The sequence below is a fragment of the Dissoconium aciculare genome (genome assembly GCF_010015565.1).
Source record: "Dissoconium aciculare CBS 342.82 unplaced genomic scaffold K489scaffold_1, whole genome shotgun sequence".
In the NCBI taxonomy this organism is placed as follows: Eukaryota; Fungi; Ascomycota; class Dothideomycetes; order Mycosphaerellales; family Dissoconiaceae; genus Dissoconium; species Dissoconium aciculare.
Window position 1 is genome coordinate 1,978,610 of NW_022984951.1, and position 19,961 is coordinate 1,998,570.

The 19,961-nt window shown below is 53.2% G+C and overlaps 9 protein-coding genes across 9 annotated transcripts; 5 read left to right on the forward strand and 4 right to left on the reverse strand.

Annotated features, from left to right (window-relative positions):
- Positions 1–1,359: 1,359 nt before the first annotated feature.
- K489DRAFT_21891 (uncharacterized protein) lies at positions 1,360–4,600 on the forward strand. Its single transcript, XM_033599713.1, has 3 exons — positions 1,360–1,658; positions 1,714–4,115; positions 4,180–4,600. Exons 1-3 carry the CDS (start codon positions 1,446–1,448, stop codon positions 4,322–4,324), a joined length of 2,760 nt encoding a protein of 919 aa, XP_033464638.1. The 5' UTR covers positions 1,360–1,445; the 3' UTR covers positions 4,325–4,600.
- A 669-nt stretch (positions 4,601–5,269) lies between these two features.
- On the reverse strand, positions 5,270–6,696 carry K489DRAFT_375718 (uncharacterized protein). Its single transcript, XM_033603747.1, has 2 exons — positions 5,822–6,696; positions 5,270–5,714 (listed from the first exon to the last, which is right to left on the reverse strand). Exons 1-2 carry the CDS (start codon positions 6,396–6,398, stop codon positions 5,407–5,409), a joined length of 885 nt encoding a protein of 294 aa, XP_033464639.1. The 5' UTR covers positions 6,399–6,696; the 3' UTR covers positions 5,270–5,406.
- Positions 6,697–7,327: 631 nt separating this feature from the next.
- Positions 7,328–8,490, reverse strand: K489DRAFT_311169 (glycosyltransferase family 32 protein; the record flags this gene model as incomplete). Its single annotated transcript, XM_033600763.1, has 3 exons — positions 7,328–7,897; positions 7,956–8,111; positions 8,173–8,490. The coding sequence occupies 3 exons, from the start codon at positions 8,488–8,490 to the stop codon at positions 7,328–7,330; spliced, it is 1,044 nt and encodes a 347-aa protein (XP_033464640.1).
- A 398-nt stretch (positions 8,491–8,888) lies between these two features.
- On the forward strand, positions 8,889–9,382 carry K489DRAFT_21947 (uncharacterized protein). Its single transcript, XM_033599717.1, has one exon. The coding sequence runs from the start codon at positions 8,972–8,974 to the stop codon at positions 9,266–9,268; it is 297 nt and encodes a 98-aa protein (XP_033464641.1). The 5' UTR covers positions 8,889–8,971; the 3' UTR covers positions 9,269–9,382.
- Position 9,383: 1 nt separating this feature from the next.
- K489DRAFT_21948 (uncharacterized protein) lies at positions 9,384–11,917 on the forward strand. The gene has a single exon (XM_033599718.1). The coding sequence runs from the start codon at positions 9,569–9,571 to the stop codon at positions 11,432–11,434; it is 1,866 nt and encodes a 621-aa protein (XP_033464642.1). The 5' UTR covers positions 9,384–9,568; the 3' UTR covers positions 11,435–11,917.
- Positions 11,918–12,440: 523 nt separating this feature from the next.
- On the forward strand, positions 12,441–15,149 carry K489DRAFT_375722 (uncharacterized protein). The gene is made up of 5 exons (XM_033603748.1): positions 12,441–12,937; positions 13,065–13,252; positions 13,322–13,573; positions 13,631–14,070; positions 14,137–15,149. Exons 1-5 carry the CDS (start codon positions 12,623–12,625, stop codon positions 14,934–14,936), a joined length of 1,995 nt encoding a protein of 664 aa, XP_033464643.1. The 5' UTR covers positions 12,441–12,622; the 3' UTR covers positions 14,937–15,149.
- Positions 15,150–15,257: 108 nt separating this feature from the next.
- On the reverse strand, positions 15,258–15,660 carry K489DRAFT_406281 (uncharacterized protein; the record flags this gene model as incomplete). Its single annotated transcript, XM_033607233.1, has 2 exons — positions 15,258–15,267; positions 15,326–15,660. 2 exons carry the CDS (start codon positions 15,658–15,660, stop codon positions 15,258–15,260), a joined length of 345 nt encoding a protein of 114 aa, XP_033464644.1.
- Positions 15,661–15,994: 334 nt separating this feature from the next.
- K489DRAFT_311492 (uncharacterized protein) lies at positions 15,995–16,693 on the forward strand (the record flags this gene model as incomplete). Its single annotated transcript, XM_033600785.1, has 3 exons — positions 15,995–16,175; positions 16,323–16,561; positions 16,625–16,693. 3 exons carry the CDS (start codon positions 15,995–15,997, stop codon positions 16,691–16,693), a joined length of 489 nt encoding a protein of 162 aa, XP_033464645.1.
- Positions 16,694–17,858: 1,165 nt separating this feature from the next.
- On the reverse strand, positions 17,859–19,929 carry K489DRAFT_386138 (DUF1748-domain-containing protein; the record flags this gene model as incomplete). The annotated part of the gene is made up of 3 exons (XM_033606198.1): positions 17,859–17,994; positions 18,101–18,183; positions 19,903–19,929. 3 exons carry the CDS (start codon positions 19,927–19,929, stop codon positions 17,859–17,861), a joined length of 246 nt encoding a protein of 81 aa, XP_033464646.1.
- Positions 19,930–19,961: the final 32 nt, after the last annotated feature.

Sequence of the window (19,961 nt, forward strand, 5' to 3'; positions counted from 1 at the left end):
CTTCCGCTTGAAGATCTATTCGCCTCATCTTGACTCTTGCCTTTCACTTGCAGTTTCACACTTGCGCTTGGATCCAACCGTGTCTCTCTAGAAGCGGGGAGAACGTCATCGGTCACGACCGCCAAAGTAGGTCTGCCATCTATCTTTTGTGTTTGCGACTTCGCTATGGAAGGCGACGCTGGTATGCCATTGCTCCCGGTACTCAGGGGTGTCACTGGCAATACCGGGCTTGGGAGCAGGTTTGATGTCGACTCACGTAGATTCCTGGCCGTGGCTCCACCTGATGGGCGCGCTGTGGAAGGCGATATACCCATATGGGCGTCATTCGTGCTTGAAGATACCTTGGAAGGATTCCTCGGAGAGATTTTCTCGATATCTTGTCCAGTCTTGGAGTCCTTCTGCTCTTTGGTTGTAGAAGGGCCAGAGCCAACACTCTGTTTCAATTTGTTGTACAGCCCAGTAACACCACTTGTGACTACCTCTTTCGGCCCCGATCTCACATTACTTTTGTCATAGTCATGGAAAGAAGTCAGGCCACCGGCCTTGGAAGCGGAAGTATGTATGACATCTAGAGCCTGCGCGAGAGTTTCTTTGTCGATCTCGTTGCGAGACGATACCGATGCGATGGAGCCACGTCTTGGTCGACTTTGCAGGAATGGCAGTAGCTTCGACGAAGGAGACGGTGAATAGGGCTCTGGTGGTGCCATGTCTCTTCGCTTGCTTCTGCAAGCATTCCCTCCCAGGTTGTCAAAACCAATTGTTTCTCATGACTCCAGTAGCGACTTTGCTTGTGTATGCATCGGTGCCCGAGGACAGAGTGGAGCACATGACAGCTTATTGGAGCATTGCTGAGCGCGAACAAGGTACAGCTAGAGATGGACGTCGACTGGTGGTTGCATTCCTGCTATGTTACAGGTGGTGTAATAAGTACTTTCGAACTTCCAAGAGTGCTCGTTGGCGAAGTTAAAAGGCTGCTCACAAGTATTTGTGCTGTACATCACGCGGCGATCGGCCGGCGATGGATGACATCGTCGCCCATCGAACCGCGCCAAATTCGTGGCCCGCCCGCCCGGGCTTCACATGAAAAGTCGCGGCGGCAGGCGCGCATGGAACCCCACACCATTACCCATGCGAGGCCAGCGCTGCACAACAACCTTGGAAGCTGCATACAGGATGCGTGCAGACTATACTCACAAAGACAGGAATTTGGTCGCGATCACAAGCCTGGAACAGTCACATTGGTTGACTGCTTGCCATACGCGTCGTGTGTAGAACATCACATTTGCATTAGCACTGGCGTGTGTTCATTATCAGTCCCCAAAACCTGGCCAAGAAGTACACAAGGTATCGCGATTATGCCCTACAAACATCGGCAACATTATTATTGAACACGGCCCGGTTCTACACTACAGTGTGCGCGTTCGTCGCACGCCACAATGCTCTGAATGGCACCACCATCTCTGAGATCCTGGCTTAGAACATTTCTCCGCCACGAGATCGACAAGACTTTGGATTGGAAGCGGAACGGCGATGGTAATGCGACTACACAGCAAAACCAAGCAGAAAATGGAGGACAGGTTTTCAGCGACGACGGGAGTAACTTTAGAAGTTATGTCTCTGGGCTAGAGGATGGCAAAGACCTTGTTCAAATTGTTGAGGTAGCCAGCCCGATTGGAAGTGGTCGCCTCGTACACGTGTGCTTACTATTCACAGGTTCTGTCGATACAACCAGACTTCGCCGAGGTGCGGATATCTGACGGCCAGACCAAGGTCAGAGCGCGCCTTGCCAAAGATATCGTCTCTCAGTGGGAGCACGATGCCGGCGAAGACTTCAGTCAGGAGACTAAAGGAGATGTCGTCCAACTAAAAGAGCTCATTGTGGTCAGCACATCTTTCGGTCCATCCGAAGGATTCGTATGGCTTGATGTTCTCGCTATTGAATACTGCTACCACCTTCGCAAATTGTGCGGTCAACCGGTGGCTGTGGATCAAGACAGACATTTAAAATTGCTGATTGACGATATTGCTGACCTCCGAAAGGAGGAGCTTGCGATCGGCGAGGTGTCGGGTCATGATGAATCATCTCAAGCTTCATCCTCAATCTCACAAGGGCTTCTATCTAATAATCTGCACCATGAGAGTCCTACCGTGAAACTTGAAGCTCCAGACCCACCAGTCACACCCAGGTCCTTGCAGACTGAGTTGGCAAAGTCCCCGATGGCCGCTACACAAAATCAGGTGGATATCCTCTCGACTGAAAGGCCATCTTCTGAGAGGCGAAAGTTGACTCCCAAGCAACGGCATCCCAGACTTGAACGCGATGGCTTCGAGGTACAGGAGGGTGTAAATTTGGCCGTACCCGTCGCGCCAAGGATAGAATTTGACACACCTCAAAGCCTTACAGTGAAGCCATCAATTATTAGGATGACAAGACCGGAAGCATTGCTTGGATTGATGAACAAAAAGCGAAGCCATGATGGCGTGACCAAGGACCCTGAACAACAAATTACAAACACGGATCGGATATCTGAGTCTCCTCTCCGACCGAACAAAGTCCGACTAGATCGCGACTTATTGCACAGCACGAGCCCAAGAACTACTTCACGATCTTCAAGTAACTCCGTATCGGGAGGTAGGAATGTGCCAAACCCTTCGGAAAACTTGGTCACAGTGACTCGGACAGCCACATCGAGCTATGATTCTGCGTCCAATATCATCGAAACTCAGCAGCAACATGTCATCATATCGAGCGCTAGCTCCCCTTCGTTCGATGATACTAGCAAGGCGCCGAACGCACTTCCAACACATGCTGAGGTTCCAATGTCTCAGTCAACACATCCAAGGTATCAGTCGCCAGATCCTCCTGTTCCAAACCAAGTTCAATCTGAGCAGATAGTCGAAGAGCGGAAGGAGCAGACTCCGATACCTTCGCCATCCTCCCGCAAACGAGCAACATGTTCTTTCGAGAACGGACTTGCCTACAGTCGTCGAGGCATTGCACCAAACCAAAGGAAGTTGCTGGACAACCCCTCCTCCTGGTTTCCTTCCCTCCCGGGCCAAAGATTTCCAATACCGAACGTGCCTATTGAGCTGCTATCGAAGTGGGGCGAAATGCGAAGATCTGCTGCAGACCCGCAGCCAGCGCGGTCGAGATCTCATGTGTCCGGATCTCCACCAAGAAGGCAACCGATCGTCAGCAAGGAACCCACTCCGCTGGCCGCAGAAGCTGAAGATAAAGTATTGCCCAAGACCTCGGACGAAATGAGCGACAATGCGTCTGAATCGGATGAAGAAGTCCCCTTCTCAGATTGGTCATATTCGTCGCCACCACAGGCTCAACAGCAGGTGCCGCCGCCCTTCAGTAGTCCTCCAAAAGGCATCGAACGTAGTACGCAGGGCAGCGATATTGAGATATCTGCTCCTCGACCGCTACCAGTCCGCATGTCCCCCAAGAAGCCTGTCCCCCAGGACAATATACCAGCGCCGAACCCCAAGGGACTTGTTCCCCAAAGCAGTGCACCGACGTCGAGCCCCAAGAGACCTGTTCCTCAGAGCAATGTACCGACTCCGAGTCCGAACAGGCCTATCCCCCAGACCAATGTACCAACTCCAGGTCCGAGGAGACCTATATCTCAGAGCAATCTACCGACGCCGAGTTCCAAGAGGCCTGTTTACCAGGGCAATGCACTGACCCCAAGTCCGAAAACGCCCGTTCCCCAGAGCGATGTACCAAGTTCGAGTCCCAAGAGGCCTGTCCCTCGGAGTGACGTGCCAACGCCGAGTCCAAGGCTGCAGGGCGCGCCGGTCGAAAGTTCAAAGCTGTCAGAGGAACCAACGTCAAGTCACAAACCACGAACTGGACCATCGCCGAGCGCCAAGTCACAGAGAGAGCTAGGATCAAGTCCCAAGCCGCAAACCGTACCCTCGAAAATCTCGAATGTGCAGCAAGAGCCCGCATCGAGTCCAGGACTGCGGAGAGAGCCATCAACGACCGCTCGCAAGATCTCCCCTCCACGACACCCTTCAGACATGAACATGGAGCGCCGTCGAAAACACTTCAAGAAAGAACGAGAAGAGTCGAGAGAAATGCTGGGCCGCCCCGTAATGGCTCCTCGGTAAGTATCATTTCCTTCGTCGCCACAGTTTAGGTTTAACATATCGCTGAGAAGCAATCAACAGAGAGACGATACGGAGGACTGGACCTCCGACACCTTTTGAGGAATTCTATGATAATTTCACGACGTTGAGACCGGGTGGTGTTTGGGCTCGGCCACGCCCGACGGTGGAGAGAGACGCGGTCGACGTCCTCGCGTGGGAGTTCTGATTACGCCAACCTTTCTGGTCATGAAATGGATGTGGTCGTCTCCAGAATATAATGGCGCAACACAAGATTCGCGAGCAGATTTTGGAGTCACTGATCTTTTCCATCTTCCATGTATCTGCATCTTTATATTTACGTGCACAGGATGGGGGCATCCGGCGCCACCTTAGCGCACATAGTCGAGCCAAGGCAGGTTCAAGCAGAGATGTATGTCCACGGCCCCGATGCCGCCATCGCAGCTCCTCACGACAGCGCAGTGAGTCCATGTTGCTGTCGACTGGATTGTCGACGCGTCATGGCCGTTTTCACGTATAATGACGGGACAATCATTCAATCGAACACCGCCCGGCAACGCAAATGTTGTTGGCTCGTGAGACCGCGCGAGCACCAAGGACACGAGCACGGTTTATCAGGACCGTGATCAGCGCTGACCGCATCGCTGCCCTGCATGACTTGGTATTTGGTCTCTATACATACATATCTATGAGATCTACCCGTGAGTGCTTCATGCAAGCATATTCTCCCGACACGCATCGATCTCCAGGGCATCACCCATGATCGTTGATACAGCGTCGGTCTGCGTTTGGCCGACGGGACGATCTCCTATAAAGAAGCGATTTATGCACGACGCGTCCGTAAGCTTAACGGTGCTTATCTGTATTGGTGAGGTATCGGGTAGGACTTACCCGCGGGTCATGCTCACTTCGGCATCGCATTGCTACGGGGTCTTTGCCTCCGACGACGTCTCACGTTCGACGTGCCAAGGGGCCTTTTTCACGTTCGTAGGTCTCATCGTACGTCCCATTGCACTTCAGCGTCCCAATCATTGGACAAGTGACGGTGTCCAACAAGCTCGTATCACGAAGAGAGCCATGCAAACTTCACATACATCATACGAAACACGATTGAATCACAGCTACAGTGCGTCACTCGACAGTCATGTCTTCGAGACCTCATTCATTTCGATGCCAAGAAAAGTCATCAACCTATTCTCTGGCACGTTCTACACGCGACTATATCTTTCTAAAACTCCGGAGGTAGAATTCCAACGACATTGATTCCGTCATGACAGATCCACCCCGGACCTAAAGAAACGCGCTGGCAACAACCGTTCCCGCCAATGCAGCCACAAATGCCATGCTGATCGCCGGATGGGACGCCGCATTGGGAGGCGAAGGGGAAAACTGTAAAGCATCCTCGGTGCCGTCCGGCAAGACCGGGAAGTTGCTGGACGCGCGGTTGCAGATCAATTGAGGCTTCTTGCCGGTGAAGCCGAGGATGTGGACGTTGCCGGCGACTTCGCCGAATGCCGTCCGGTTACCTGCTTGGTGGACGTCGCTGGTGGCGGAGGCCCAGACTTCGCCGGGGAGGATGGTGCTCTCGTTGCCGAACTCTGTGAGGAGGGAACCGAAGTCAATGGTTGGTGTGTACTACTTGTTATCGTTTGCACTTTTTACTGCTATCACACGGATATATGCGGGAGAAGGGATTAATACGTACTCGCAGGGTAGAAACCATTGTCCGAGCCAAGATGCCTCAGCAGAGTGGCGTTGCAAGTATGCCAGAATTTGTCGGAGATGGGACCGAGCTTGGTGCAGTCCGTGTTGACATCGTCGAGGACCCCATAGATGGCCTTCTCGCATTCCTCGCCAAGGTAGCCGGTGCAGCTCGAGCTGGCATTGTCGTATTTGGCGTTCAGATCCGGCGGGGACAATCGGCTGAACAGGAGCACGCACGAGTCGTTCCGGGCCCGCGATGGATCATGTCGCTCCTCGGCTTGGATGGCGTCGGACAGGGTGCCGTTGGTCGGCCACGAGAACGAATAAGTCGTGTAGGCTCTGTGAGCGTCCGCGGACTCCCCTGGCAAATTTGGGGCGGGGATGTCACTGACGCGAACGGTCCAGTTCCAGGTACCGAGGTCGCGGTGCTTGAAGCTGACGGTGTTGGAGTGGTTTGCGTTGCGATCCGACTGATTGAAGGCTGTGTTGGAGCCAATGAATGGCGCACCAGCTGAGGACCGTGCGAAAGCTAACGTCTCGTAGACAAGCATGGCCAAGGCGAGCAGTTTGTAGGCCATTTCGTGTATTATCGTAGCGAGTACTGGTGGTGATAGTGAGGAGGAGGAGGGAATGAAGTCGAGACGATCATGATGTCGGCAACAAGCAGATACTTATACAACATGATGGATCTGACGATGAGGCACAGTTGACAGGACCAGGAGTCGAATCGCACGTCAAATTCGACATCATTCACATTCTTGACGCCGCAAAATGTGTCGGTACCATTGTTGCTGTGACAATTCTCCGGTCGAGCAAACATCATTGGGCCGGGTCGAAAGGTGAGGTTACGCAAGGCGCGAAGAACATATGCAGACTGTCGATCCAAGGTCAGCACTAACCCTCATCTGGGGCCTGCGCGGCTTTGCGATGGCTTTATATATCCTAACCGCGCCGAATGCTTGTATGTCAATACACGCGTTCGCACGCTTGGCAAGGTTCAAATGTGTTAGTCAAGCATTTATTCGGGCGGGACCAACTCTAGATGATCTGGTTGCTATGCAAAATTAACTTTGCTTGCGACGACTTTTCCTTGGCGGTGGATGCTTCAATGTTTCTTATGGGGGACTTCATGTGGTCCCACGATGCTATTTGATACCAAGGTATGTGAATCAAAATAGAATTCTCTGATGCCCGCTTCAAATCGCTTGGCGGGAGCGTGAGATTCTCGTCTGGGAGTGTTGAGTGGAATGACATGGCAAGAGAATATCAACACACCCATCTATTCGGTGCAAGGCAGGTTTGGAAGGATGTCAGCTTCGTGATCGACCTAGCCGAGGTGTGAGTTCATTCCGATCACGGATGATTGGTGCGCCTATACATGTTGATTGATGTTGCTGTGGCGGTCCGGCAGCTCAAATCACCATCAACTCAAATCTTCCAAGATTGCCATGCTTGTGTACAAAAACGCCAGGAAGGCGTAAAAAAGAAAGACATGAATAATACACTCTCACCTCATGGGCCGCAATTCCGTATCGTCCTCGTTCAGCAGTGCCTCCCCTTCCTCTGGCGATTCTCTATGCCATGGGGTCTTCTTCCGTCTTCCTTGAAACAGCGACCTCGAAGCCATGCATGCCAAAATCCCCAAAGCCACCACAACCACACCGAGAATCACGCCGACCACAATTGTGATGACCAAATTCCTCGTCCCCCTGCTGATCCATAGAATGAAAGCGTCGTCCCATTCCCTCCAAGAACCGCCGCCGGGGCCCATGTCGAAGAAGACCCACTCGGCAGAGCCCGGGCGGAAGTCCATGAGTATCCGGATCATCGGCGCTTCGGGATTCCGTTCGTGGAATTGGCGCCAGATTTTCGACATGAACCATTGGCCGCTGGCGTAGGAGACAGTGATGTAAGGGAGCGGATACTTCCAGGCGTAGCGGACGAGGGCGTCGGTCAGCATGATCCAGAAGGGATGTCCTGGCCGCGCGCCGAGGATGTTGTTGCTGATGGTCCCGTGGCCGCCGTAGGTGGTCCAGAGTGGGTAGTATCGTAGAGGTTCGAGGGAGGTCTTGCAGCTCTGAGAGTAAGACTGTTAGTACGTATAGATCTGTAATGAACCTTGAGCATGTACGAACATTGTCGAGATCGAGGTAGATACCGCCGAAATGGCGCATGAGGAAGTATCGGAGGGCGTCGACCCTCTGTACTCCGATAGGGTAACCATCGTAAGTCTGCAAGAACCAGGGATATTCTTTTTCAAGAAATGCACGAGAAGTCTTCGATGTCCATAACTAGCAAGAAACAATTAGGGTTTGCCTTCCTCCTAATCAAGATAAGTGCGAGTATGCATACCCTATTCTCCCAACCGGGATTCGCATCAATACACGTCTGTCGCTGCAACGCATACTCCTCTGGAATATGTTCGTTATCCGCGTCAGTCCAATTATGGAAGATCTGATGGATGATTTTCGGGATCGGCGCGGGAATGGAGAGATCTCGTTCCTTGTAAGCCTCGGCGACTTCTCCTTGTGTGAGTGCGAGACCTGGGTGGCCGTAGAAAATCCTGGCCAGTTCCCAGGTGCGCACACCGAGATAATAAATGAAGCATAGCCCGACGCCGGCGAGGGCGATGCGCAGGAATGGCCGAACCTTGATACGATTGCTGATCATCGCCAACGTGGCGCCGTCTGTAGTGCGATGCGGTTCAGTCGTAGCAGTATCCGTATGAGGCACTGGAAGACGCGTTTAAAGATGCCTGGCCACTCCGCTGGTGAGCCTCGAGATTGGGGAGTTACGGTATCAGCTTTGCCCGTCCGCGCGAGTGCCTAGAGCCTTGGAAGAAGGGGGCCGTTGGAAGGATTTCAAGCGGTGATTACTAAGCCCTGGAGTAACAGTAATAATACCTAGGTAATGACAGTACCAGTACCTGCGCCAGGTGGGGACACACTACAGTAGTATTGAACAAGAAGTACCGAGTAGTCAGGCAAAACATGCCCCGATGCGCTCGTGCAGAATACCGTACTTATCCCTGTCCAGTCACGTGTTGGGGAGAATACGTTAACAACAACCTTGGAATCCATACATTCCTAGTTTCAATCAATCGAGAGATCTATCTCCAGGTGATCGTCTGGTCTCCAGCTGGTTTGGATTGATGAGATCATGGCTTAGTCAAATCCCACCCCTTTTCCTCGTCGCCCGCCAGCCAACCAGCCAGCCAGTTGAACAGTCGGCCAGTTGGGCGCCCGGATCCATCTTCTTAGCTCCGACCCTGGAATTCGATTCGACTGGACTTCTTCCGCCTGGCAATGCGGTAAATATTTACGAGCTATTGGTCGGGTGTCGTTCGTCGTCCCCATGCGTAATTGCTCTGTCTCTTGCTGGCCTTGTTGAACACATCTCTCGCATCCTCACCATCCAATCTTGGTCTCCTACAGCAACACGGTGGTGAAGTTCATCGTCAATGGCCCGATAGGCTGCTGTGATTTCCATAAATTTCCGTCGATGTGAGTCCCATCATCTCCTCCGTCCTCGGACCGCGCACGAGCACGAGCACCTTCGACCATGCATTCATTCGTTCCAGGCGACCGCCTCGGAATCGCTCACCACTCAAGCTTCCTCGAGGCTCATACCACGTCGAGGTATGGCTGGAGCAACGAATGGGCTTTGAGTCAGCCGTCGAGTCGACAAGAATTTGATTTTCTCGAACCACCTCTCGTGTTGATCGCTGACCCAAATCGGCAATACAGAAATGTCCCCCGAACGATCATCATCTGCCGTCCGTAGCCTTCGATCACTATTCGAAAACAAAGCAGCCGAAAATTCCCTAGACGCAAGAGGTAGATCTCCGGGTGGCACAGGCTTAGACGCCGAAAACAATAGACCACGCAGCAAAGTTCGAGCGAGCTTCTTCCCGGTCGCTCCAGCCATGTCTGCTACCGTTGAAGAGAAGGGCCAGGTTGTAGGAGAGCAGGAGGCGAACATCGTCAGCGACTCCCAGCCAGCGAACCCTGACAAGCCCACAACAAGCGCAGAAGAGTCGGGCTCGATCAAACCAGCAGACCCATCCAGCGCTGCCGCTGTCAGCGGAGGAGCGGCTCTTCCCAGTAAGGCAGAGGATCTACGAGGAGTAGCTCCGGGATCGAAGACACAGAATGGATTGAAGTCATCGGTTGCAACCAAGAAGCCGTTGGTAGCCAAGTCTGCAGCATCAACAGCGAAGCCGGCGGCTGGCCCAGCGAAGACGACTCCTTCAGCATCTGTTAGGACATCAATCGCATCAAAGACTACGAGTGATGCGGCCAAGCGGCTGAGCAGAAGCTCTCTAGCTGCTCCGACGGCAGCTTCTGCTGCTCGGACAGCCACGGATAAGGGTGCTACAGCGGAGAAGCCGGCGACAAAGCCTAAGCCTCGCGAGCCGACCAAGCCTCTGAACGTTTCATCACATCTTACCCAACCCACTGCAGCATTCCGGGCTAAGCATGAAACTCAACCTGCAGCATCCACTGGGGCTCAAGCCAAACCGAAAGCCGCACCGACTAAATCGACGCCACGAAACTCTCTGGCCGGGCGTCCTGAATCACAAACGTCTTCCTCGTCGGCTCGTAAGCCAGCTGGCGCTTCAGATGGTAGCTTTTTGGATCGTATGACTCGACCAACGGCTGCATCCGCAAACAGACTGCAAGACAAGGCCGAGGCGCAGAAGTCGCCCAAGCCGAAGTCTACTTTGCCGCCTGCGAAGACAAAGCCGAGTGCTCCTTCAAAGCCCGCACCAACCGCTAGCAAGGCAACTCCAGTTTCAGCTCCCAGCAAAGCGGAGAAAGCTGCACCGGTCAAAGCCGCCGTGGCAGAGGAGCCTGTGAAGAAAGAAGAGCAGCAAGCACCTGCGCCTGCCGAAGCCAATGCCGAGACGGCCACAGAGGAAGCAGAAGAGGCAAAGATCGAGCCAGAGGTCGACGCAAAGGCGGAGAGCAAGCCTGAGGAGCCTGCGGCCGTCGAGACCTCTGAGGAAGCGGTTGCAGAGACCACCACGGCCTCAGAAGAGAAGGCTGTTGAAGAGCCTGTAGAGGAACCCATTCAAGAAGTTCAGGAGGAAGCCCCCGCCGTGACCGAACCATTGGTACTAACCGAAGAGACACCTGTTGAGGACCCAGCGGCGGAGCCAGCGCCTGTCGAGGAAGCTGCTCCAAAGGAAACTGTCGCTGAGGAGACCGTCGTTGAGGAAACTCCGAAGGAAGAGCCTGTCAAGGAGGAAGCACCTACCGAGCAGTCTGCACAAGAATTTCTCCCTGTGGTTGAACCCGTCAAGGAAGAGCTTCCAGCGGCCGAACCAGCCGAAGAAGAGACCACCGCGCCTGAACCCGAAAAGGAAGCGATCCCTGTCGCCGAGCCTGAAAAGGCAGAGACTCCCGTTGCCGAGCCCGCAAAGGAAGAGGCTCAAGCGCCTGAACCCGCAAAGGAAGAAGCTCCCGTGCCCGAACCCGCTGCCACCTCAACTCCCAAGAAAAAGAAGAACAAGAAGCACAACAAGAAGAATTCCTCCGTTGCCAAAGGACCTGTCCCCGCCGAGGAGACCGCCGAAGCCTCCAAGTCGGAGGAGGCCGCTGTCGATGAGTAGGACAGCAAAAAAGGATGAAGAAGTCGAGGATTATTGCAGGCCCCGACACCCACGTCCTGATTGAACCCTCCAAAAGAGAAAAAAAAATCCCCAAAAGAGAAAAATCAACCTTCTCCAAAGTTCCCGTCATTTTTGTTGTCTTTCTCTCTCTCGTACTTGGTTCTCCGCCCTGTGCATACAATTGTTTAGCGTCCTCGTTGTTCTTTAGCGTCCAATCCGTCATTTGTTCCTTGAAAATTCCTTTCCCTCTATCTTCTCCATCTTCTCTCTTCCTTTCACTTTCTCACTCAATCGTGCTGGTCGGGACTCTTTGAGGATATTAGCACTCTGGCAAACGACCGCGCGAAACTTCAAATTCACAATTAATCCACCACGTAGACCCGTAGACGACGATCTGTCCAACCATTCTGTTGCTCTCAGGCAGTACAGAAGGCGAGTTCAGTCCCTGTACGATATCCGAACACAAACCGTCTTCACGTGCAAATAACCATCGCCTCATAGAGTGAATTGCGTGCGTGCGTGAGAGACGAAATGATCTGCAGGGTCCCACACCCCATGCATGTCCGGCCCCTCCAGTAGCGCGTGCAATGGACAAGGATTTCTGCGACACCTGGGCAAGCACGGCCAGCCACCGGGTCTCTCTCTCGCTGCTATTGGCTCGTTTGTGGACTACACTTGAGTTTCGGGAGAGTCTGAAGGATTTCGCTGGATTCCAACACCTCGCTTGGATGGGTGGTACATGTGTGTGTTGGACGTTCTCTGCATGGGTTTATTATGCTTGATACTATTGATTTCCGGGCAACTGTATAAAGCCTTTTTTGGTAGGACCTGCAGATGCGCTGCTGCTCACGCTGCTCACGCTGCTGTCCTTCTGGAGGGCATGGGCGGTGGGTCGTGCGCTTTCGATGTCCGTGAGGTTGGATTTCGATCTAACAACTCGGTGAATCCTGCCCTTCGGCTAGGGAGGAGGATGTATATTTTATGATTAGTATTGTGTTGATCCGAAACTTGGTCGGACTTTTTCCCGCCATCGCTTGTTTTCTTCGGTTGCCGCGAAAGTCACTTCTGTGATTGATTTGGTGATCAGTGTTATTTACATTCCTCGGGCTCCTGGCTGTCGACACCTGAATTCGTCAGGGTCCGACCGAACACAATCCACCAGACGCCGTAGCCATCTGAGCAGGGACAATGTCTGGCGTCGACGTCGAACGTCAAGCCCTCCCGGCTGTCACCAATGCAGACGCTGTTAACTCCGCTTCTCCACACAAGACCGGTGACCGCGTGCGAGAAGTGTTCCGGCACTTCCTTCATCCCAATGGGAAGAGAGTTCATGTCGCCCAGTCTCCCGAGGAAGCCGAACGATTGCGGAATGACCTCCGCAGGAACTCCAACGTGGAGGATTTTGATGTTGTGCTCTCGGGAACACAGGAGCATCTGGAGACGTTGAGGCTTGCGCAGAATCATCATGAGAACCATCAGAATGAATTGCGAGAGAAGCACAAGGTTGGTTTTTCCCTCTGTCCATCTACTTCTTGCCTTTTTCGGATGCCTCACTCCTACATAGCGGGAGAAGAAGATGAAGAAGATGAAGAAGAAGGGCTGACCTCGCATTCGTTCTACCTCATCGCAGGATGTATACGACCATATCACGAGTGTCAATCACAACCTCGCGGCTATCGCGGATGAATTGAAGCGTGTCGGCACGAACGGCGTCAGTCTCGACGCGCACTTTGGGCGATTCGGATATGATGCCCATGTGCGGTCGTACGATGAAGACCCGAGCGCTGCTCGATCGATCAGCGGCGCGAGTAGTGAATCGTGAGTTTGCCATTGAGACATGATTTTATCGCTCGGAGAACACAATGTGCTGATAGTATCACGCTGCAGATCATCGCCTGCTTACGAGCGCGGCTTTGCGACGACTTTGAAGCTCTTCAAGACCCCTGTGGTGCGACAATACTTCCACAAGGGCATCCTCTGGCGAGCTTCTGGCGCTCAAGAAGTGCAGTCGTTCGAACTGTTCATCGACCTTCTCTTCGTTGGAATTATTGCGGTGATTGGAGATGTCACTTCGGAGGACCCAACTGCCGTCTCCTTGCTGCGATTCGTCATCACATTTACTCTATCCTGGAAGATCTGGTGAGTCGCATCGAGGACACCTGCGAATCGGTCCATGCTGAGTTAAAAAAAATTCAGGAACGATATGGCGCTCTTCATCAGCTGGTTTGAAACAGATGATGTTTTTCAGCGCGTGTCCGTGCTGTTCCTCTTAATCTGCCTTTTTGGCTACACAACAAACATCACTCACGCGTTCGAAGAGGAGAGCACATACGCAACCTTGATCGGCTTTTATCTCGCCGCGAGAATCTTCATGGCTAGCTATCTACTACTGATCTCATGGTTGATCCCGATGGTACGATCGGTCATGATCTACCATGCCATAGCTATTTTCATCGCCGCAGCTTTGTGGATCGGGTCTGTCCATGTCGAATACCCCAATCAGCTGGCTTTGATATGGATCGCAATGTTCATTGAGGTCACCGGCTCCGTGAGCCACGTCTTCGTCAAGTCCATGCTTACTAAAATTGCACCATCCGCTGGCAGGTGGATGGAGAAGAAGTTTGAATTCTACCCAGGTGAGTCAAAATCCCTGGCCCAAACATGCTTCATTCGAACGGCATAGAGCTGACAGCAGATTACAGCAATCAACATCGAACACCGGACCGAGCGCACAAATGCTTTCGTCGGCCTCGTCTTCGGCTACACCGTCGTGGCAATCCTCTTCCAAAGCGTCACCAACGGCATCGATGCCTTCTTCGGAAAAGCCGTCCTGGGCTTAATCCAATGCTTCATTTTCAACTGGCTGTACTTCGAAGTCGATGGGAGCAATCTATCCAAACATGCCATCCGCCGCAGCAAGACCAGCGCCTTCGCCTGGTCCTTGGCGCACCTCCCATTCATCATGGCCTTTATCCTCGCCGGCGGGGCCCTCGCACGACTCGTCGTCGCTCACGACTGTCCCGACACGGGACTCGAGCGTTTGACGGAGACATATCAGGAGCGCAGCGAAGGGGAAATCCCCGGTGGGATCCGCTGGTTCTACTCCGCGGGCCTGGGAACCGCGCTGATCATGATGATGACCATATCCATCTCGCACGTGCACAAGGAGGTCGATGGTCTGCGACTGCCCAAGAAATTCCGCCTGGTGGCTCGCTTGGCGGTGGCGTGTGTGATGGTCTTACTTCCGCTGGCGGAGAATTTGAATTCGCTTGAACTCATCGGCATCGTCACGGCGCTGCTTGTGTTCCTGTTGATCTTGGAGTTATGGGCGACGAGTAGCTGCAATGATAGGATCTTTGGCCGTGCGACTCAATGCAGATATGTCGGTCGAACGAGCAGGCGAAATGTGGAAGCGCTTACTAGGGATGAGAAGGGAGGCGTTGATATCGATCAGCTTGAGGTTGACGAAGAGAAGGAGAGTGGCACCACGATTTGTCCTTGAAGACGGAAGAATCGCCATGTGGGCCACTACGCAAGCAGAGAAAAATGGAGCTCATAGATAGCAGGTATTTTATCCTCATGAAGTGTGTTGCTGATGATGCTAACAAGATGGATCGTGTAATTCGAAGTCTGCGCATACCTTTTGCCGAGCAACTCATGGACAGCCATGCAAAGTCTTGCAGAATCTATACGCGCCATAGGCTATAGGGAGAATTGAAAAGTTGTGTTGTTACATTGTGGGATATAAGAACGCCCGTTCGAAATGCTCGTAAAACATAAATCTACACAGCTGTGGACAGCTGACGATCCTTCAAGTTCCAATCTATCCCTGCCTGTCAATATTGTTAGCACCGTATCTCTAACACTCACTCGCATCTGCCATGTAAATACCTCTGCTTGTGCTTCGGGTTCTTGTTGCAAATGATGTACACGGTCCGGTTCTTCCTCCGCACGCTCTTGCAGCCATCGCACAGCTTCTTGACACTGCTGCGTACTTTCATTCCCCGGATTTGCTGGCGCGCGATTTGTCGCGAAGATGAAGACTGGTTGAGTCGAAGTCCCCGTAGTGCTGAGACAAGCGATGTGGAATGTAGGCCGCTCGATGTGGAGCAGGTTGATAATGTGCACGTGCTCGGGCGAGTTGCATTGAAGCTGCTCTTGAATTGTGTCGGTCGTGAGATGATAAATCTGCGCGCCACGAGGCGGCTTGCTCGGTGGGCGATCATGATGAGATCTATTGATGCCGAAACTGTAGTAGATGATGGTGGTTGAGGATGTCTCTCAGCAGTCTACACACTCGATCGACCTCCGACATGCCCTACATGGTGACATTGATGGGTTCACAGGGTGCAGGCGCGTCCCATGACTTTTTCACACGGCACGGGCCGTCGCGAAGCTGGCTGCACACACAGCACGCACACAACGCCAAGCCCTCGAATTCGAGCTGCGAACTTTCAAGCCCGCACACGAGACCCAAGAGAGAACTTCACGTTATTGCTGCGATTCTAGCACGACAACAACAACTCGCCAACCGACCAGCCAACTTTGCTCACCACAAACATGGCTACCGAATTGGCCGTCCAGAGCGAGCGCGCTTTCCAAAAGCAGCCTCACATCTTCCAGAACACCAAGAAGACCAGCTCCAAGCAAAAGAGAGTCGGAAAGGGTGGCCGGAGATGGTACAAGGATGTCGGTCTGGGCTTCAGGACGCCCAAGACCGCCATTGAGGGTTCTTACATCGGTACGTGGTATCTGGGTGTTGAAGGATGTGGAGGAATGCCGATATGAGAGATGCGCTCGGGACTGGATGCGACAAAGAATGGAAGAGGGCCGCGATGGGTAGAGGACGACATGAACGACGGACACTAACGTGATTTCTTCCTCACAGACAAGAAGTGCCCCTTCACAGGTCTCGTCTCCATCCGTGGCCGTATCCTTACCGGCACCGTCATCTCCACCAAGATGCACCGTACCTTGGTCATCCGCCGGGAATACCTCCACTTCATCCCCAAATACTCCCGTTACGAGCGACGACACAAGAACTTGTCCGCCCACGTCAGCCCTGCTTTCCGTGTCGAGGACGGTGACCAGGTCACTGTTGGACAATGCCGACCTCTCAGCAAGACTGTATGCATAAACCCACTCCGATGCAACCCAGCATCCGCTTCAGAAACTAATAACCCTCACTAGGTCCGCTTCAACGTCCTCCGCGTGCTTCCCCGAACTGGCAAGGCTGTCAAGTCCTTCAGCAAGTTCTAGATGATGGTTGGGCTGTGATTTACAAAGGCAAAAACAAAAAGGTGGCCATCGGGAGATATGAAAGGGGATCGAAATGATGAGTGGTCTTCTTTTCAACCCGATGAGCGGCTGCATTGTGGTTGGCGTTAAAGGGCAAGGCAATGGACTTACAGGGCCGGTGGATCTTCTTTGCTCGATCGATTAGTTTTGTTATCGATGGCAGAGTATCGAGGACAGCCTGGTCATGCTTTCGACGTAGCGAAGTTTCAATGCGAGAAATTCATGCAAAATCATGTTCATATATATGAAGGCTGCGCCGCTGCCATTTCGCCTTCTGATCCCGAACGTGTGACGACCTCTGGACTCATCACAAACCCCAATTGCTCGAATAGCTCTGCCGTCATTTCTTCTCTTAAAGACAATAGTTTCGCACCTGGGCATCCATACCACCATTCCTCCACAAATCAGGCGCATGGGAGTCGAGTAGACAAAACACGACGAGGCGGGATGCCAAAACCCGAACTTTTACATCTGAAATCGCATTCGTCGCTCTCATGGCTCATCTCTATCTAGCATCGGAATGTTCACCTGGTATATAATTGGTAGACTGTAACATACCTAGGCAATTCGCTTTGCCGTTCACCGCGAGCATACAGCCAACCAGGCATTCAGTCGGCCCCAGCAAACGTAAAGAAGAAGTGGGGAATTTCGTTATTCTATCTCGTTACGCCGCCACCGTCTCATAACATGGGCTTGCTCTCCAACCCGCAAGATCTCCCGTGTGATGAGAGACCGATGCCGCGTTATTTTGCACAAATCAAATTTCCTCTTCCCTGAACTGCCGGCCCCCTTTTTGTCGACATATGACGCCTCACCCGATACATGGATTGTGTCCTTTCTGCGTCCATCGCGACACAACGCTGTGGGCTTTGCGCGACAGCACCATTTCCCGCTCTTCCGAGTTGTCCCGCCAGCATCGTCGTGATTTCTCCCAAATTTTCGTGTCCCGACGAAACATTTATTCGTAGGTCTTCTTCTCGCCGAGACGCTCGGAAGGGAGAGGTTTCTGCCATATATCCATCATGATCTCACGCCCTGCCCATTCTCCTCCTTCTCCTCCTCCTCCTCCTCCTCCTCGGCTCTGCTCTTCACATCACGAGGAAAGCTCCACGCGACCAAAAGAAAATCACCGCTTCCTCTCGAAGTATCCGCTCGAGCTCATCAGGGCCACGCTCTGGTCCAGCACGACATCGCCCACCCAGAGGTAATTCTCGATCCACTTCTTCATGTTGGGGGAATCGGAGAAGGAGTCCGGTCGGATGCTGGGACTGAAGCGTTAGGACTTCTGGTCAGTTTTTCGCGATGCAATTTCATACGACAAGTGAGATGAATTTCGGGGTTGGGAATCCTTCGAAAAAAGAAACTTACGTGAGACCTGTCGATCGCTTGACGCCGGCGAGGAAGGCGGAGATGAGGACGGCGTCGAACGCCCAGTGGGTTAGACGGCCGAGCTGTTGGTGAGTAAACGTATCATATCGTCAGCTATACATGTCCCAGGAGCTTTTTCGTGACTGAACTGGGAGCCGGGTGGAGCAAGCAGCAAGCAGGCAGCATCATGTTGTGGCGATTGGAAGAGGTACGTACAACCATCGTGAGTTGTGTATGGCGATGAATCCAAAGGATCCAGGAGAGACCTGATGTTCAGCGATGTTCGTGTGATTGTTGCTGGTCGTGCAGCTTGTGATTCTCGAGCGGATGTATGTGCTGGGCGTAGTCTTTCGGCTCGTGATCGTCGTCGTCGGCTTTACCTCCAGCGTGAGACGGGAAGCAGGTGTGCACACGAGATCGCCCAGTCACATGGAATCAAGGGTCTAGCCGTGCCTTTGTCCTGTAGCTGCAACGCTATGCTCCGGCTGTGGAGGAGAGCCCTGGAGGGATTTGTTTGGGCACCTGGGCGGCAAGCTTTCCCGCGCGTTGCTAAGGGTGATCGTTGACCCGCTCGGCGAATGTCTGAGCACATCCCGCCCGCGGCCATCCTTTGGGTAGTAATCGAGATTGGGCAGGTCTGGCGGATTCATTATTACCACCTGGCACACGTCGAATACACCGCCATATTTCAGAAGATTTATGCAGGCATTTGGATGTGCAACACATTTGAGGCGCATCGACGATGGTTTCTGCCCGTGTGTATTGGTGTCGCGATCCCGAATCACCGAACGCTCTTTCAGTGATGGGGACCGCGGACAGATCTGCAGACATCCATAGATCCCCAAACAGATGTACTGGCCGTCCGACCGAACGGAACCCGCTTGGCCGGGTCTCCACCTGCCACCTGCCTAGGAAGGTCGGCAAATAAGCATGACTGCTGAAATATTCAGATCGATCCTGTTGCTGTTGCTGTTGCTCGACGCCTTCACACTACGCGCACACTTATCGGACTATACCTGCATGCCTGCTATCGTCTTGATATCCTTCTTCCCTTGATACCGCAGAGGCAGCTAGAGCTAGAACGACGTCACAGTGGCATCAAATGTTCGATAAGCAGATAGCGATCTCCCAAAATTCCACCTCGACGCGGTATGGAACGAAACAATAATGGGGAGTGCAGCGAATCTCTCCGTCAATACACGTTGTCCATCATCGCTGTCGCCGCAGACTTTTGGGGGGATGGATCACAGCGGTGAGACGCTTGGCACCTGGATCGCTTGGACGATCACCACAACACGATCGTGTTCAGCAGCGCGGAGAGCGAAGAGAGCGTGAGAGGATTGCTTGCCATCCACCACCTAGATGCGGGTTTCTGCCCACATGCCGGTCGGGCTTCTTCATAGCCTCTCTGTCTCTCTCTCTCGGGGAATTCCAACGATGCGGCGGCGGCGGCGGGAAAGGCACAGCAAGGGTCGCCCGCCAATTGATAGCCCCACGCGTTCTAAAATCTCGAAGAAAGCGCCCGCCTTATGACGGGCGGTGGTGGGAGACGCGTGCAATGGAACTGGCCCTTATGTCATAGTCGGTCGCCGCGTGTTCAATGTCGGGCCTTTTATTTTTTGGTATCACCACAACGACTGCCCACACTGGACTGGGCTCCCCTCATGTTCGACTGGCGCCAGGTCTTCCAATGCCCGCGAGATATGCCCATCGTGCTGACCGCGCCATTGCCACCAGTTCAACAGTAATGGATAGGTCTAAGAGCGTATCAGACTGTGCGTGAAGCGTCCCATCCTACCCACGGCGGCCCTGCCAAACCAAGGGACCATGCAGGTCAAATGGTGGGGAGCTTCTAACAGCT